Raw genomic sequence first — 16,840 nt, forward strand, 5'->3', positions numbered from 1 at the left:
AAGTATGAGCGAAATCGATTTTTTGACCGTTGCCACAAGTATTTGATGTTGTCTGGTTTTTACTGACATTGGCTCTTAAGTCTTTGCCACGAGCAAAATACTTTGGGATTCGACTTTGAAGGGTAAAGTTCAAAAGCCTTTACTAGGCAAAACAGACTTTAGGTCATTCACACATATGTCTTTCACCTGAAGAATCGTTAGGGTTATCTTTCCCTCTCAGATTTTTGTCTAGCTCGTCTATCGCCAGATAAACTTATTTTTCTGTCGCATCAGCCTGTACAGCGAAAGTCTGCTTGGTGAAATGTTGAAGATTTTCTCGTCCGCTACGGAATAAGAGGAACATAAGATTAAACCAAACAACTTGTTAGAGAGTTATTGTATCTGAGGAAGCTGGACTGTGTAACGGCTGAAATTTTCACAGGTCTTCCCTTTAAATTTTGTTGTGATGATCCACTTTGCCATAGCCTTGCAGTTTCACTCAACAGTGTTTATTTCGAATACTTGCAAAGACTGAAATTTTCATTTACGATATCGAAATTTCTTTTAAGTAGAAAGTATCTTTGACGACCGAATCTAAGTCCCATCAAGGTAGACTTTTCTCTTAACTCTACTCTTCTTTTGACATTTCCTCTAACTTTTCAACGGGTGCCTCTTGTGAAGAAACTTCCTTTAAAAATACAAGAAGAGTAGCAATCGCATTTTTCGTTGCCTTTTTTGTGTTTTCTGAATCCTTCTGCTCCAACAGGTACTTTATATTTCGTTTTGATACAGTAAAGAAACGATATTTTTTACCTCGAGCTCCATTTTGTTTTCAAAAACAAAGCTCCGTGTTTTGTGGACGCGTCCATCGGAAGCCCTTACAGAAACAACACACCACGGGTATCACGTGTCACGCGCGGGTAACAATAGCTGAATTGTATACTGAGCGGGATTGGTTGGGACATATTTGAATTTATTTAAGGCCACATAACCCCTAAGCAACCAATGACAGTTTGAGTTCAACCTGAGGAACCTACAGCTGTTGAAAGCTACTGGGCCAACTTTACAACACGCTTGTAATGACAACCTTGTGCGGGATAAGAAGGCCATTGTCATTGTCATTGTCATTTTTACTGCCATCGTCATTGTCACTGTCACTTCCATATCCATTGCCATAGTCACTTAACAATTGATTCATGCGTCAGCGTGCTTCATCGAGATATGAAACACGCGGAAAGTTTGGAGAGCACGAAAGATGCGTAAGAGTTGCTCGAGGCGTAGCCGAGAGCAACTCTAGCTTCATGAGTGCTCTCCAAACTTCCCAAGTGCTTCATATCTCAATGAACTCACAACTGTCGCATGAATCAATTGTTTTATAACATTTTCAACGCGCAGTGTAACCCGTGGATTCTAGGTTGACCAGAGGTTTTCCAAACATTCACCTAATGTGCAAAGTGGTAATAAACAACCCCATGTTCAGTAAAAATACCCAACTTACAGGGTAAAAAAAAGCAACACGCCTTTGGTTTCAATAGTTATAGTTTCTAATTATCGAATAAAATACACTGTTTGCCAATTCAGTAAAAATTTTTCAAAAAACAAACTTGAAAATATTATCCTCGCGTTACATGGGAGAATTCTTTCCGCTCCAGAGGGCATGTGTTTGTTTACGCAAGATTTACGCATTTGTCACGTTTCATCAATGAAAATATAGAAAGGAAACAGAAAACTGAAGTTTTCCTAAATGAAAAATTGATTCAGATAAGTCTAAGCAAAAGAGTACAATTTTAAATCCGAGATGATAAACGCCCACGCGATTTGAAAGAGCTGCAAGTCCATTGTAGTAAAAGTGATCAAACCCGCGTGCAGACCACGGTTTTCAAAAATTTCGCAAAAAAAATGTTAGGAATACAAAGAATCAGTCAATTAGAAAAGTATTTAAGCTTAAGTACAAATTCACAATCAAACCTGTAATTTCTTGTTAATTGGATTCTCGTATTGCAAGTACTTGAACATTACCAAGAAAGTCCGTGGCTTAAATAATGATCTGCGTGAAATGTCCGCTTGCTCGTCGGCTGGATTAAACGAGAATTTGTCTTTGAGGCACAATTTCTTCGCCGTTTTTGATCGGATTTTCGCTGTTGAAAATGTGGAGTATTCTTTAACAGTTTTTCTTTCAGTTTATCGTTTCGAAAAGGTGTGTTTTTCCTCTGAGAAAGCGAAATTGGCGTCTGAAAATTAACAGTTTTGCGAGACACGATGACACGGGTCTTGCTTGTTGTTTTTTCCTTTTCTTTAGATTTTTTTTTTTTGGGGGGGGGGGGGGGGGGGAGTTAAAAACTCCAATCCCAAAGAAAAAGTTGGCAGATCTTCTTCATCAGCTGGTTCGCTTCTTGCCATCTGTAGTTAAACTTTTTGTTGAAGTTTTTCTCCGTTTTTGAATGCAAAATGTCGAAGTCACTAGCGGAGAAATTTTTCTTCTCGAGGCATTTGTTTGCTGACGTCATCAGCGTGCACAATAGGAATATGAAGCACGCTCGCGCAATTAAATTTGATTTCACAAATTTACTAGTTATGTTATAATGTCATTTTTATTGCCATTGTCATTGTTATTTTGATTCTCATTTTCATTACATAGCCATTGTCATTGCCATTACTACTGTAGTTGCCATTGCCGTTGTCATAGTTCTTAACATTCCCATTGTCATTGTCATTACCATTGTCACTGCCACTGCATCGCCATTGTTGTAAACATTGCCATTGTCACAGTCACTGCCATTGCTATTCTCATTGTCATTTTTATTCTAATTCTTATGCTCATTGCCATTGCCATTGCCATTGTCATTTTGATTATTATTCTCATTCTCACTCTCATTGCCATTGTCACTGTAATTGTTATTCTCATTGTCATTCTCATCTTAGTGTCATTGTGGTTGTCATTGTCATTCCCATTCCCATTGTCATCTCCATTGTCATTGCAATCTTAATTGTCATTACCATTGTCATTGCCATTGTTCATTGCCATTTCCATTGCCATTGCCATTGTCATTGGCATTGTAATTATCATCGCCACTGTCAATGCCACTGTCCTTGACACTGTCATTGCCATTGTCATTGTCATTGCAACTGCCATTGCAATTGTCATAGCCACTGTCATTGTCAATGCCATTGTTCATTACCATTTCCATTGCCATTGCCATTGTCATTGTCATTGCCACGGTCAATGCAACTGTCATTGCCATTGTCATTGTCATTGTCATTGTCAGTGTTCTTGTCCTTGTCATTCTTATTGTCATAATCATTTCATTGTCATTGCCATTACCATTGCCCTTACATTATCATTACTATTGTCATTGTCATTGTCATTGTCATTGTCATTGTAATTGCCATTGTTGTTATTATTATGTTTACCATTACCATTGTGACTGCCACTGTCATTGCCATTGCCATTGTCATTGTCATAGTCACTGTCATTGTCATTGTTATTGCCAGTGCCACTGCCGTTGTCATTATCATTGTCATTGTCCTTGGCATTGTTATTGCCATTGCCATTACCATTCTCAGAGTCATTGTCATTGTCATTGTCATTGTCATTATCATTACCGTTACCATTGGCATTGTCATTGTCGTTGTAATTGTCGTTGTAATTGTCGTTGTCATTGTCATTGTCGTTGTCATTGTCATTGTCATTGTCATTGTCGTTGTCATTGTCATTGTCATTGTCATTGTCATTGTCATTGTCATTGTCATTGCCATTGCCATTGCCATTGCCATTGCCATTGTCATAGTCACTGTCATTATCATTGTTATTGCCAGTGCCATTGCCATTGTCGTTGTTATTGTCATTGTCATCGCCACTGCCATTGTTATTGTCATTGTCGTTGTCATTGTCATTTCCATTGCCATAACCATTGCCATTGTAAAGTTCATTTTAATTGCTATTGTCCTTGCCATTGTCAATGTACTTGTCATTGTCATTGTCATTGCCATTACCATTGTCATGGTCAAGTGTGCAAGTTTCTCCACCCTATATTTATTATTTGTAATAGTATTTTCTACTAATGATTTTCTTGCGTTTTTAGTTGGCTGTCGAACTATCAAATTTCTCCCACCAAACGATGGCCATTACTTGAAGGCCCACGTAATTTTGAATCTTACCATTGGAAGTACATACAGATTATGCGAACATCATTGCCTTATGGAGAGTGAATGCGCTTCAGTGAACATTGGACCAAGAATTAACAACAAAATAATATGCGAGTTGAGTAATTCGGATCACTTCCAGCATCCGGAAGATCTTATAAGAAGACCTGGCTGGACATATGGAGCCACAGAGGTAACTGAATATGCCTCTGACAATAAAGGCTATGTACTTACTTGACATTGCCGCGTTAAGATAAAAAGAAAAGCTCCTTTAAGCTAATGTTGATAATCAAAGCCTGGAATAAGGGTATTGTATTTCCAGAATGTCTATTGGATAACTGCGACAAGGTATCAATTCATAATCATGCTCCCAGGTCATAAACCTGCCGTGAGCAAATATGGTCAACGAAAGCGTCATTCAAGAAACGAACTGAAAAATGTTTCTCTTGAATGCAGAAAATCAGCGAATCATTTTGAGGAGAAACGTCTCTTCATTATTAAAGGGCCCATCAATCGAAAAAACTGCATTCTTTAAAAATTCATAAACCTATTAAGCCTATTCTCTCCGACGGCTAAAACATTTATTTTTTGCTACACATGTCAAAATCCGTTTTCATTTATCATAACCTGGTTATTTCTTTTTTTTATTATTTAATTGTATCTGACTTCCACTTAGATTGACTGTTCCAGATGAAGAAAATAAGATCAAATTTAACTCTATCTTCAGCTTGATGGAATTCAAAAATGGTTCCGCATTGCAGATTGATTGCAAAACACAGATCTAGTGGAAATACCTACCAGGTTCCATGGCAATGATTTAGACAATGATTACAATAAAATTCACACAATCACTAACGTTTACCGTACTTTACTGCCAAAAATGCAAGATCTTTTTCTGCCATTGTGCTTCTTTGTTTGTTTTCGAATCGTTTCACTGAATTTGTTCAGCTTTGTAAAGAATACCTGGAGCTCATCGTCCAATTATCCAGGAACAGTATTGGTACGAGCGGCGCTGAAGTAAAAACCAATTGAGAAAAAAAAAATGACAGGTTTACCGTCGTGTGTTTATGTTCTCCACATTCCTTGAATTTATGTTGTGTTGTCTTCACTTTGTTGTTCTTGTTGTTCTTACATGACGGCGAGAAAATGTACCAATAGCCTTATCAGTTGCGTTTCCTAACATAGTGTGCGTGCATCTCTATCTAATTGCTATTGGCGTCATCACGGTACATTTGTCAACAAACGCACGGCCGTGAGTTCCTAACGGGCCTGTGTAAATCAGATAAACATGGGTTTCCGTCGCTTACTTTTTACAAAGTTTCCACAGAAATGGACGAAAATAGTGAAGAGCTGCCCAATTTTTTTCCTGGAATTGAGTCTTCTCCAACTGTACCGTGCACAACTTAAAGATCGCCATGAATCGAACCCTAGTTCCCGGCTTTAACCTTGATTTGAACATTTCAGTACTTAAAAATTGTGTGGGATTGAAAACTCGTTTGTCTACATTTTCGTTGACTTTGAACTAACTCAAAGAAGCAAATTTTCATTGACAATTTCAAAGGAAACTTTTTTGTTCAGACCATATCATTGTGGCGTGTTTGTAACCAGGCAATAAGAACCTCTGTTTTTCTTTACAGTACGTTAAGATAATTTTGTAACCAATTAGGAACAAAACTTGTTTCCCGCGCACTACTTTGTTGTCAATTCACGTTATCAAAGAAGTGGTTTGTGGTTTTAGCTGTGCGTATATCGAGTTATGGATGCACTTGGAAAGTCTGAAGAGCAATCGGCTGCGCCTCGAGCAACTCTTACGCCTCCCTCGTCCTCCTCAAACTTCCCGCGTGCATCCATAACTCGATATACACACGCTAAGCGTGAACCAATGGTTAAGCGTTCTTTAACTCGTTTTATTTAATATAGAGTGCGTGCTCATAGAATAATAGTTAACGAGCAGGAGAGGATAGAAGCGCTGTATTGACAAATGTGTGCTTCTTTTTCTGATCAGAATCTTTGCTCGATTCTCAAACCTTGTCTCAACAACGCCAAATGCCTGTATGGGTACACTGACAAGCAATACCTTTGTGTTTGCGCATCCGGATTTACAGGAGAAAATTGCGAAAAAGGTAAATATGACACAAATACAATGCCGTCCAAAAGTCCATAAACTCTTGCAGCGTATTCAGCTAGAACACGGACCGGTTTGTTAATGGTTCTTTGATTTTCATAATATTTCTGTGTGGCAAGCTAAAGGTTTATTAATAAACTGATAATGATCGGTAACTTAAAGGTTACTTGATAATCAGAGGCCTCGGAAAGTTGGTTTAATGCAACTTTCACGGATTACTAAAGGAAAGATAAGTCCAACAATGCCAACTTCTCATCATCATGAAATAACTAATGACTAATAGCACTGCTAAACGTTTGCTCCTAAAAGAAATTTTGAAGATTTTTATTTGAGTTCGTTTTCTATTTTTGATACCCTGTTTGATTGATTATTTTGGTCATTTATTTTTTAGGCTATCAGTTTGATCAACTCGTGTGTTCAGCTATAATTTTCCTTTCATCTTATAAGCATCTCGTTTCAGTACATCCTTTTCTAACCGGTTTTTTCTCCTCCTTCAATCATAATTCTCCAATTCTTTAGATATCGATGAATGCAACTCGAGAGACATCCACAACTGCAACAAGAATGCCTCTTGTGTAAATACTGTTGGACACTACAATTGCACCTGTAAACCTGGTTACACTGGCAATGATCATTTATGTTCAGGTATAACTCGTCTTTTAACTGTATTAATTAATGTGAATTTGGGTGGAAGTACTTCAAACTGAATGATTGTGATTGTGTCAAATTTCCCATTCCATTCACAAATCAAATTCAATTTCACCGTTGTCTGACCAGTCTTCTTCTTGTTCGTTACTCTTTAATGATGTAGATATTGATGAATGCAGCAACGGCATCCACGACTGCAACGAGAATGCAACCTGTATGAACACTGTTGGACTCTACAATTGCACTTGTAACTCTGGTTTCACCGGCGATGGTCATTTATGCTCAGGTATAACTCGTTTTTATATCTGTATTAAGGTGAATTTGGGTGGAAGTAATTCAAAATGAATCATTGTGATTGTGTCAAATTTACCATTCCCTTTATAAAACCAGTTCAATTTCATCATTGCCTAATCATTTACTTCTCCTCTGTCTGGAGTTTCAAGAGCATACCCGCAGTCAATAAGTAGAACGAATATAGGGATCATTAGCAGACTTTTAATAAAATAAACACCGTCCGATTGGATATCCGTTGTCTGATTTATTTGGACGGAAACAAAAGAAAGAAACGAGCAGCAAAACCAATTCCATTCTTGTTCTACTTTCCGGAAAGCTCTCCTTCCTTAGCGGTTTTTTCTTTCTTTACTTTCGATGCCTGTAATTTCATCTTCAGCCCCCAAAGGACAGCGAAAGCAACGGAGCTATGGACTAAGATTGTAAATTTTTTGCTGTTCATTTTTGCAACAATGAAAGTGTCGAAGCACTCAGAAAAACTGAGCTGCGTTTTCATTCATGTTTTCGATCTTTGATCTTTAGGGCGTTATAAAGCGCACACTTGACATGACAATCTGTCAAAATGTCCTCCAATCGCTGTGTAAACAAAATCTAGTTAACCTATCAAGATTCTCTTGTTGTTAACGTCATCTTTAATCGTGACATGCACATGAAAAAGCGTGTGTAAAGAAATCAATAGGAGGGTTATAAAATACATGAACCCTTTTTCCGACTTGAGAGATTGTCCTCAAAATTTCACAGTTCCCCGCTAAGCCTCGCGTTTTGGCCAACTATTCTTTTATCAGACAACATTTCAGCCTCGGACAATATCTTCTGATATACAAGCCGCAAGAAAGGATTCATTAAATAAATATACATATATATGATAAATAAATGTTAAGAAATACATACATGTCCGAATTAAGTGGATTTGGATAGAAGCAGCTCAAAATAAATGAGCTTGGAACAAATTTGCCATTCCATTCATTAATCCAATTCTCATCGTCTGATCAGTCTACTTCTTGTTCGTTACTCTTTAATGATGTAGATATTGATGAATGCAGCAACGGCATCCACGACTGCAACGAGAATGCAACCTGTATGAACACTGTTGGACACTACAATTGCACTTGTAACCCTGGTTACACTGGCGATGGTCACTCATGTTCAGGTAGATGCCGTTTCTTTCCTGGTACATTGGGGTGGATTTGACCTCTTGGAGATGAACGAGATTTGTCTTTTGATTATGATTATTATTTTTCGATTATCGATACATCACTAAATGAAGTAACGGCTGGGCTAAGAAATCAGAAACTGAAGTTATCATCCTACTTGTTATTTATTTATTTATTTATTTATTTATTTATTTATTTATTATTTTACTAGTTGTCGGTAATATCAGCAAAGAAATCTTGATGATCATGATTCAAGTTTCATTTATTCTCCGACCGGTTTCGTCTGATAACTACAGACTTCATTAGGGAGTTAGAACAAGATTACATGGGGAACTTCTTTGATACATAACTGTTTACAGTGAAAAGTACGTTCCCGTAAAGGTGTGAACAGCAAAACACCCACAATAATTACTTTCAGAATATGGTTAGACTCCAGCGAAACGACTGTGATATTTAAATGTTGGGACCCAAAATTAAAATATTACACTTACGCGGACCATCAAATGTCTAGTCATTACTAATTTACAGGCTTATGGTACTTTGCCAGTAAAAAATTATCTGCTTATTAATGAACAGAAGGTCGGAGGGATTTCAAACGCACAATGGTTAACAATCTTCTCGCTAAGTTTACACGCAATAAAAGTGACAGAGCGAGTTTTTACGATAGGGCGAGATTTGACGTAATATACCCGTAGAGGTGATGGGTGAAAGTGAATATACGAAAATTCATACATTTGAACTGCGGAAGAAAGAATGAATAAGTGAATAACCATCGCAATACAATACTTCACAATAATACTTTTTTATAATTCTCCCCGAGCGGTTTTTCAGAATTAATTTACAATGTGTATATATAATACAACTAAGACTAACGATATAAAATATTATAACTTACATATTCTTGATATATAGATAACAACGTAACAACGTTGCTACTGCCAATAATAATTAACAATGTAATAGTATACTATGGTATGTATACCGGTGTCTTATTTCTTCATTAATTCTGCCTTTGCATGCTTTGTAAATGATCTTAATGATCGGGCAGTTCTAATATGTACGCGCCTGACAAAAATTTAGGCTTGAACGGGAATTTGAACTTATTCACTTATTCATTCTTTCTTCCGCAGCCTCAAATGTATGAATTTTCATATATTTACTTTCATATCATTACTACGCATTCACAAATTGACCAACTCCCGCTTTATAGCTCAATTGGTGGAGCACTGTATCGGTGCAGAGGTCATGGGTTCGAATCCCGTTCAAGCCTGAATTTTTTCCAGGCTTTCTTTTCGCAACTGCCTAAGTTGCGAACATAAATGCAATGATCATTCACCTTTTCATTTTTTCTTCCGCAGTTCAAATGTATGAATTTTTATATATTCCCTTTCTTTAAGAAAGTTCAGCAAAAAAAAAAAAATACTTCCACTGACTTTGTACAGTTCTATTGTCAGTTGCAAAAGTTCGCAGCTCTATTTCTTATTTCGCAAGAACTCTCGATTGCCTTGACGGCATGCCCGCCTTATGCCTGAAGAACGAGATGCATTTGATGGAAAGGGAATGTATATACGGAAGGACCGATAATTTCTGGGTTGCAAACAAAGGATGGTTTCTGATAAATCAGAGGGCGGCAAATTATTATACAACGCACCGCTCTGTGTTTTAATGGGAAGTGTGTACATACATCACAGCGATTCTGGGAACCTTTTCAATGCAATGCCCACTTCGAAAAAAAAAAAAAGGATCGATCATGGCCATGTTTGTGGGATAAATACCTTAAAAAAGGTTCTAATTTGCCTTAATTTCAGTAGATCTTCCAAGCGTTTAAATCACTGTCTTTTTTTTAACGTTTCTGCTTTACTTTGTTCTTTATTCAATTTTTTTTGTTGTTTTTAATTTAGTTTACTGGGAGTTGATATACATTAACATGAATTTTATAACTTTAGAACTACGGGGCTGGTATTTCGAAGTTCCTGCAAGATCATGCAAGGACATCCAGGAGTATGGTACCTCCAAGGGAGATGGGGAGTACTGGATCAACCCTGGATGGAGTGGCGATCCATTGAAAGTTTACTGCGACATGACTACTGACGGAGGTGAGGATTAAAATCTTTCCACCTTACCCATTTTCTTGCATAGGCGTGTTACAGCGGTTACCAATAACACGCGACCTACGGCATTCAAAAGAGTCGGATAAAGTTGCGTTTTGGTGGACGTCAATCAAACAAAAGCCGTTGAAATTATTTTGAATTCTGACAAGATTGTAAGGTAAGCTGGCAAGAAACTAACAATTTTACCTCGCTAAGAGAAAGTAAACTTTATTTAAATTGATTCTCGAGCCAGCTCAAGTGCAAATAAAAGGTATTTTTGAATTAAAAAGTTCAATTTTCACTGCACGTGATAATATACTCACTTGCACGCATCGCTGATTTATTATCAGGTGTAGCGATTTCAAATGTTTCATAAAAAAACTGCTTCGTCTAAACAATGCCCATTTTTTTAGATAATCTTGCTTGGAAATCAACTTTCATAAAGTTTACCATCTGTCAGCGGATAAAACTTTCAATTTCTTGGTTCTGTTACCTTGAAATGGTCTCCGAATTCAAAATAATTTCAACGGCTTTTCTATGATTGACGTCCACCAAAACGCAACTTTATCGGAGTCTTTTGAAGGCGATAGGTCGCGTGTTATTGGTAACCGCTGTAAAAGTCGATTACTCCGACTGCGCTTATCGATACATCCGATGGAAGCTATAAGCTAAAAAAAAAACACACACTTTTTTCCTTTTTTTTTTTTTCTTTTGAAGAAAACCTCGACATACAGCACGGGGACATTTTTCCAAATGTTCCTTGCACACGAGTCCTAACAAATATCTTGTTGCACGCCAAGACATCATGTGTATGTCAATGCGATTATTTGGTAATCCTTTTGTTTTAGGGTGTCTGGTAACGTAAGGTTCGAACATATCTCGAGAAAGTAGGGTTTTAAATTTTTCGCCCAAAAATCAAAATTCTTTGAGCAAATATTTAATAGCAATTTATGCAAACTTTCCCGTCGTTTTTGAGAGAAAAATCATCATGAATCACAGACCAAATTTAATTCCATTTAACGACCTTATTACTGAAGACCGTAAACTCGAGGAAAATATAGTTCAATGTTGGACGGATTTGCGAATCTGAATTAAACTCTAGATTGCGGCAAGAAACTAAGGTTGCTGAACATAGATTTCAAGTATATACAGGTGGTAGTAAACGTTATTTACATACCAAGTAGTTCTGGGTGCGCCAGCATGGTGGGGTAGCAGGGTGGTAGCATGGTGTACGACTAAAGAAGAAGAAATATATTTTGATACTTGTTGTTGAACAGGGTACATTTATTATGGCAACAAAGCCAGCTATTAACCGTCGAAAAATAAAAGGTTTTTCTAACTTTTACAAGACAAACTCTCTATATTTTGTTCATTTTTTTTTTCTGTTCAGAAAATTGAACTCCCAAAATACTTGCACGTTGACGCTGCTTTCAGGTTATCTCGACAGAGAGATCTGATCTAAATATTGAAAAGATAACCTTAAGTTTGTCTCATTTTTTATAGGCGAGGCACGCTCATAGAGAACTGCTGTTTCGTAAAATGTCACGATTCCTTAGAAAACAGTTCATTTCCACTAAAACGAGCCAACATGTTTTGGTCTAATTAGCATGCAAGGCTTTAATTGGGTTTTTACAGCAAGCAAGGAACGCATGTACTTTAATTTCGATTGCTTTGAATTAACAAAACAAATTGTTATGAGTCACAGATGACTCACACATGTTAATGCTGGTTCTGTCACAGGTTCCTCATTAAATGTTAAAAACCTTCAGGCGTGGCCCTACATAAATTTAATCGTTATCTGATGGTTTCACCTCGCGTATTACAAAAAAAAAAAAATACGCAGAAACTTGTATCAATTTTACAAGCTCTTCTTTTTTCTGTTGCTTAATGGCCATACATAACAATTAATCTCCTCTGACTTCAGGGGGATGGCTTCAAGTCTCCAGTTATGTGATGAAAAGCTCAACACCTCCCTCTCAGCTGCCACTTAGCACTTCACTCCTTGGAATAAGCAGTAGTCAGACCTTTATCAAAACAAGCGTCATGAAAGAGCTGAGAACATACCTGAACTTCACTCAAGTCAGATTTCACTGCAAAAAGCAAGGGAATAGGACATTTCATATCGCCACGGCTAATAACAGCAAAGGTGAAGCTGTGGTCCAATACTTCAGCAATCAGAGCGCTGATATGCCTGTCTCTTGCGGTTCGTATTTTAGAATGAATGACGACAACTCGAACTTATCTAGAGTTTGCGAACATTGGGGGAAGGAAAGCGGTAATTTTCTCGTCGGTAAATGGGGGCATGATTTGACTAACGATCTTGGACGTCCTGAAAACCGGTTGTTCGATCACCCTGCTTTCGTTTTTCCCAATAATCATTGGTTACTTTACTTGATGGGTACGGCGAGGTGGGAGTGTGATGATTACATGAGTGGAGTATCTTCTGGGGATTTCTGGAAAGTGTTTGTTCGCTAAGGGCTTTAGATTGGCGCCATTGCTCCTTTTTTTTTCTTTTCGTTTGATAAGGTTTAGCAGTAAACTAGTAGCCTAAGTCATTTCAAAGCTTCCAGGGAAGCTTGCCTTGTAGTGGAGAGTTTTGAACGGCTAGATCTCCTGAGTAATTTCAATTCTAGACAGATTCAAGTGACAGTGTTTTCTTCAATCGAAACTAAACTGCATTGTGATCTTGTTAATTAGTTATGGTGATCACAAAGGCTCATGGTTTTAGAGCCATTAACAACAACAAATTGAGCCTTACTACAACGATTAATTTGCAATAAGCACACAATTAATAGTTTAGCATGAGATCAAAACATCGGGCAGCCAGTATACAAATAGTAGTCAGTTTGCTTCTTTGTTTCTTTTGTTTTATGTTCTTATGTTTATATCAAGTTTTTGTAGTTGTAAAGACATGTTTCGGCACTTTCATTTGCCATCGTCAATTGAATGTTACGTGTTATAGAGTTGGTTATTTACATGCTAGGGATAAATTAAGCAATAACCAGGAATGTAAACAAAAAATATGCGACACTTACAAAATATGATACAAGAGATACAAAAAAAAAGTTGGGATAAGAGACCTAAATTAACACGCTGTATTTGATGGTTTAATTTGAGTTTTTTTCCAAAGGATACGTAGAGCTTCTTAATTTGTTTTAAAGCAAGAATTTAGTTGCAGCCTGATCTAAAATAGATTAAAAGAAACCCAACGCACATGCCTAGCGGCATGCCTCAGAATTCTCAAGATGCTTGTAAACGCGAAAGGCCCTGTCCGAAAAAAGATGTTTACAAATGCGTGTGGCAAGATGTTTTGGGTTGGACTCGCCAACCTAACAAACATAACGGACTGTGCATGAAAAGTTATAAACCACACGCGACCGGAGACGTTTTGGGACAGGGTACTTCACGTCAAATATATTGTTACAATTAATATGATAGTGCTTACAGAGTTGTCTAACCTTATATTGAGCAGCTTTGGAAAAGTAACCTACATAAGGTAATTTGTAAAAATGTGTTGAAGAACTGGCACCCGATAGACCAGTTTAAGGTTTCCATGTTTTCTTGATATATTGCCTGATCACCCGATCTATTGTGTTGGTAGATAACACGCTTTTTGCGTAGAATGTTTTCTACCTCGTTGTGAAAACCATTCAACGTACTTATTTATCTTGTAGATTCTGATACGCCAAAGCTTGTATCAACATGTTGTTAATCAGAACATTAAGAAACGGCAACTTGTGGTCGACATCCTTTCCCACAGTAAACCACTTATAAGGATGCTAAGAGTCAATCACTGGAAAATCTGGACCATTTACAGACTTGATGAAATGTTTGTAAATGTAGAATTTACAGACTTTTTACAAGAATTAAATTCCTCATACTTTTACTTAACGAATGCAAAATGTTTGTAAAATCTTTTTTGCAGACATTTCATACAGTTTTCTTAAGGTCCTCTTTTTAGAATATCTATGAAATGTCTGTAAAATTTAACTGAAGTAAAAATGGGAAATTTACAGACTTAATGAAATCTGCGAAGAATGCTTGTAAATCTTACTTTTACAATGATTTTCTTTAACGTCTAAAATGTGTATAAAAAGTAGCACTGACATTTCAATTCAAATTCTCTGTAAACTGGCGCATAAAATCTCTGTAAATTGTCATAAGCAGGGCATTATGAAATCTCTGTAAATTGTCATAAGCAGGGCATTATAAAATCTCTGTAAATTGTCATAAGCAGGGCACTATAAAATCTCTGTAAATTGTCATAAGCAGGGCATTATGAAATCTCTGTAAATTGTCATAAGCAGGGCATTATAAAATCTCTGTAAATTGTCATAAGCAGGGCATTATGAAATCTCTGTAAATTGTCATAAGCAGGGCATTGTAAAATCTCTGTAAATTGTCATAAGCAGGGCATTATAAAATCTCTGTAAATTGTCGTTTCATTTACGAAATCATTTGTTGTCCGCCAACTTTGTCGAGCAGCTCGCTGTACACCCGGGTCTCATAGGCTCTGCTCGTTGGCCTGCCCATTGTCGGTTATCGGTATTAATTCAATATGGCGGACATGGACAGGGCTCAGAGAAACTTGTTGTCTATTTCAATGGCAGGAGCCGTTAAGTGGTGAGTAAATCCTCTAGGAGTAACCATTGGTTACGAAGTGTCGGCGAGAAATCGTTGCAATAGCAATTTTGTGTTAACTTCGAGACAAAATATAACTTGAGTATAAAACAGCTGGTAACAGCAGGAACAGTCATCTAATGACAGTGTGATCGTCATATCGCTACTTACTTATATCTTGATTAAGCCGAAGCGAGTCGAGGCAAACAGTTGGGCAGGTTTTAGGAGAATAACAACTGTCAGTGTCATAACTGAACCGTGTTAGTTCTGGTATAGATCTAAACGAAGGCTATAAACTGACTTGTTGTGTAATGAGCAAAGCGGGTCTGGTTTTGGGGGCAAAATGGGTCAAATTGCAGCTAAACTGTTGCGATTTTTGATAACCAAACTGACTCTATGTATTGAGTGAATCTAGTCACGTGTGGCCAGACACTAGTTATTGCATTCCTGACATTCCAGTTGAACACGAAAAAATTCAGCCTACATGTGTCGCACACCCGCAGGGTGTACATGTAAGACTGTAGGTCTGCTGATTGATACGGTAATTAGTCTTCTCACTCCTAATTGTTTCCCACAATTTATTTTTATTTCTTTTAACATAACAAATCCATATTTTTTGTATGTAAGGATAAGGGCCAACCTTCGTGAAGAGTCCAGGTGTAAAACGGAAGTGAAGCTTATTATGTCAGAATTGAAGAAGGTCAATCCCTCCCTGCCCCCTAGAGCATTAGGAATGGCAATAAGATGAGCCTTCCTAGCATTCAACCTGTACAAGCAATGGAGCCATGACCTTGCACATAATTTTTCTTATTTTCGCCCTTGGGCCTGGCTATTTATTATTAGTATGAATCTACTAGTCAAGAGTTCTATAATTTAATTGGCTACGCTACTTGCTGTCTGTTCCATAATAAACAGTGAGTACCAAAAAGGTTGTTGGCAGCAACAGACTAAGGCTGCATTAATTTAGGATGATCCAGATCAGGATCTATTCCTCTGCCCTGATCCTGATCTGGATTATCCCAAAGGAATGCACCCATATACTTCAAAATAACAATACAATGAAGCAAAGCGTTTCATTTTAGAGGAATATTTATCAAGATTTACACTTGAAAACTGTGGCAAGTTACTTTAAATATTAAACTACAAAATTCTTCAGAGTCTAAACTAAGGTGTGTTTAAACATGGATGCCAATAGACTTATCATATTTAACGTAAAGAAGTTTTTACATGTATGCATCCACATACAGTGCTTAGTCATTAATGTTTTGTTTTGGAATCATTTGGAATTATTGCACATAATTTATGCCACTCATAACATTCCAATCCTAGCAGTATGCAGGATGTTTGTCCCATGAACTTAGTTTAACAGCCTTAGCTCCCATGAGTCTCCTGTAGCTCAGTGCTAGAGCATCCGAACTAGTAATTGGAAGGTCTTAGGTTGGACTCCTGATAGGAGCACTCAGAATTTCTTTTTCCTAGTTTGCCTGTGTCATAACTGAATAATACATCATTCTCATTTGTTCACATGGCTTAAAAATATTACATCACATTTCCTTTCATTGCACATATGCCACTCATTGACATTCCAATCCTAGCAGTATGCAGGATGTTGTTTTCTTTTTCCGAGTTTGCCTGTCATTGCTGAATAATACATAATTCTCATTGGAGCACTGTCTTTGTAAAATCAAAAGTGCTGATCGTCTTCTATTCTGTAACCACCCATAACTTTTTGGGGCTCACAGATTTAACATTAAATCCATGAGCCCCAAAATTAAACATTTCACATTTTC

General features: G+C 37.3%; 2 protein-coding genes, 1 long non-coding RNA gene and 1 pseudogene across 11 annotated transcripts in view; 2 read left to right on the top strand and 2 right to left on the bottom strand.

The window, feature by feature from the left end:
• LOC146461205 (uncharacterized) overlaps positions 1-1,177 on the bottom strand; it is an 8,974-nt pseudogene extending 7,797 nt beyond the window's left edge.
• Positions 1-16,840, bottom strand: part of LOC146461195 (serine/threonine-protein phosphatase PP2A 65 kDa regulatory subunit-like) — a 206,075-nt gene that overhangs the window by 141,998 nt on the left and 47,237 nt on the right. The window lies entirely within an intron of this gene.
• Positions 1-16,840, top strand: part of LOC146461204 (Fc receptor-like protein 5) — a 288,679-nt gene that overhangs the window by 9,553 nt on the left and 262,286 nt on the right. Inside the window, exons 2-5 of the mRNA XM_085087028.1 lie at positions 4,062-4,315; positions 6,128-6,245; positions 10,287-10,436; positions 12,355-13,634. Coding sequence (XP_084943154.1) covers positions 4,062-4,315; positions 6,128-6,245; positions 10,287-10,436; positions 12,355-12,905 — 1,073 coding nt within the window. The 3' untranslated portion in view covers positions 12,906-13,634. Of the gene's footprint in view, positions 1-4,061; positions 4,316-6,127; positions 6,246-10,286; positions 10,437-12,354 lie in introns of the transcript that reaches the window.
• On the top strand, positions 13,864-15,826 carry LOC146461206 (uncharacterized). The gene is made up of 2 exons (XR_014857465.1): positions 13,864-15,053; positions 15,678-15,826. It is a non-coding gene; the product is annotated as an uncharacterized LOC146461206 (long non-coding RNA).

This window comes from Pavona decussata, unplaced genomic scaffold (genome assembly GCF_977016875.1).
Source record: "Pavona decussata unplaced genomic scaffold, jaPavDecu1.1 SCAFFOLD_201, whole genome shotgun sequence".
Taxonomy (NCBI): domain Eukaryota; kingdom Metazoa; phylum Cnidaria; class Anthozoa; order Scleractinia; family Agariciidae; genus Pavona; species Pavona decussata.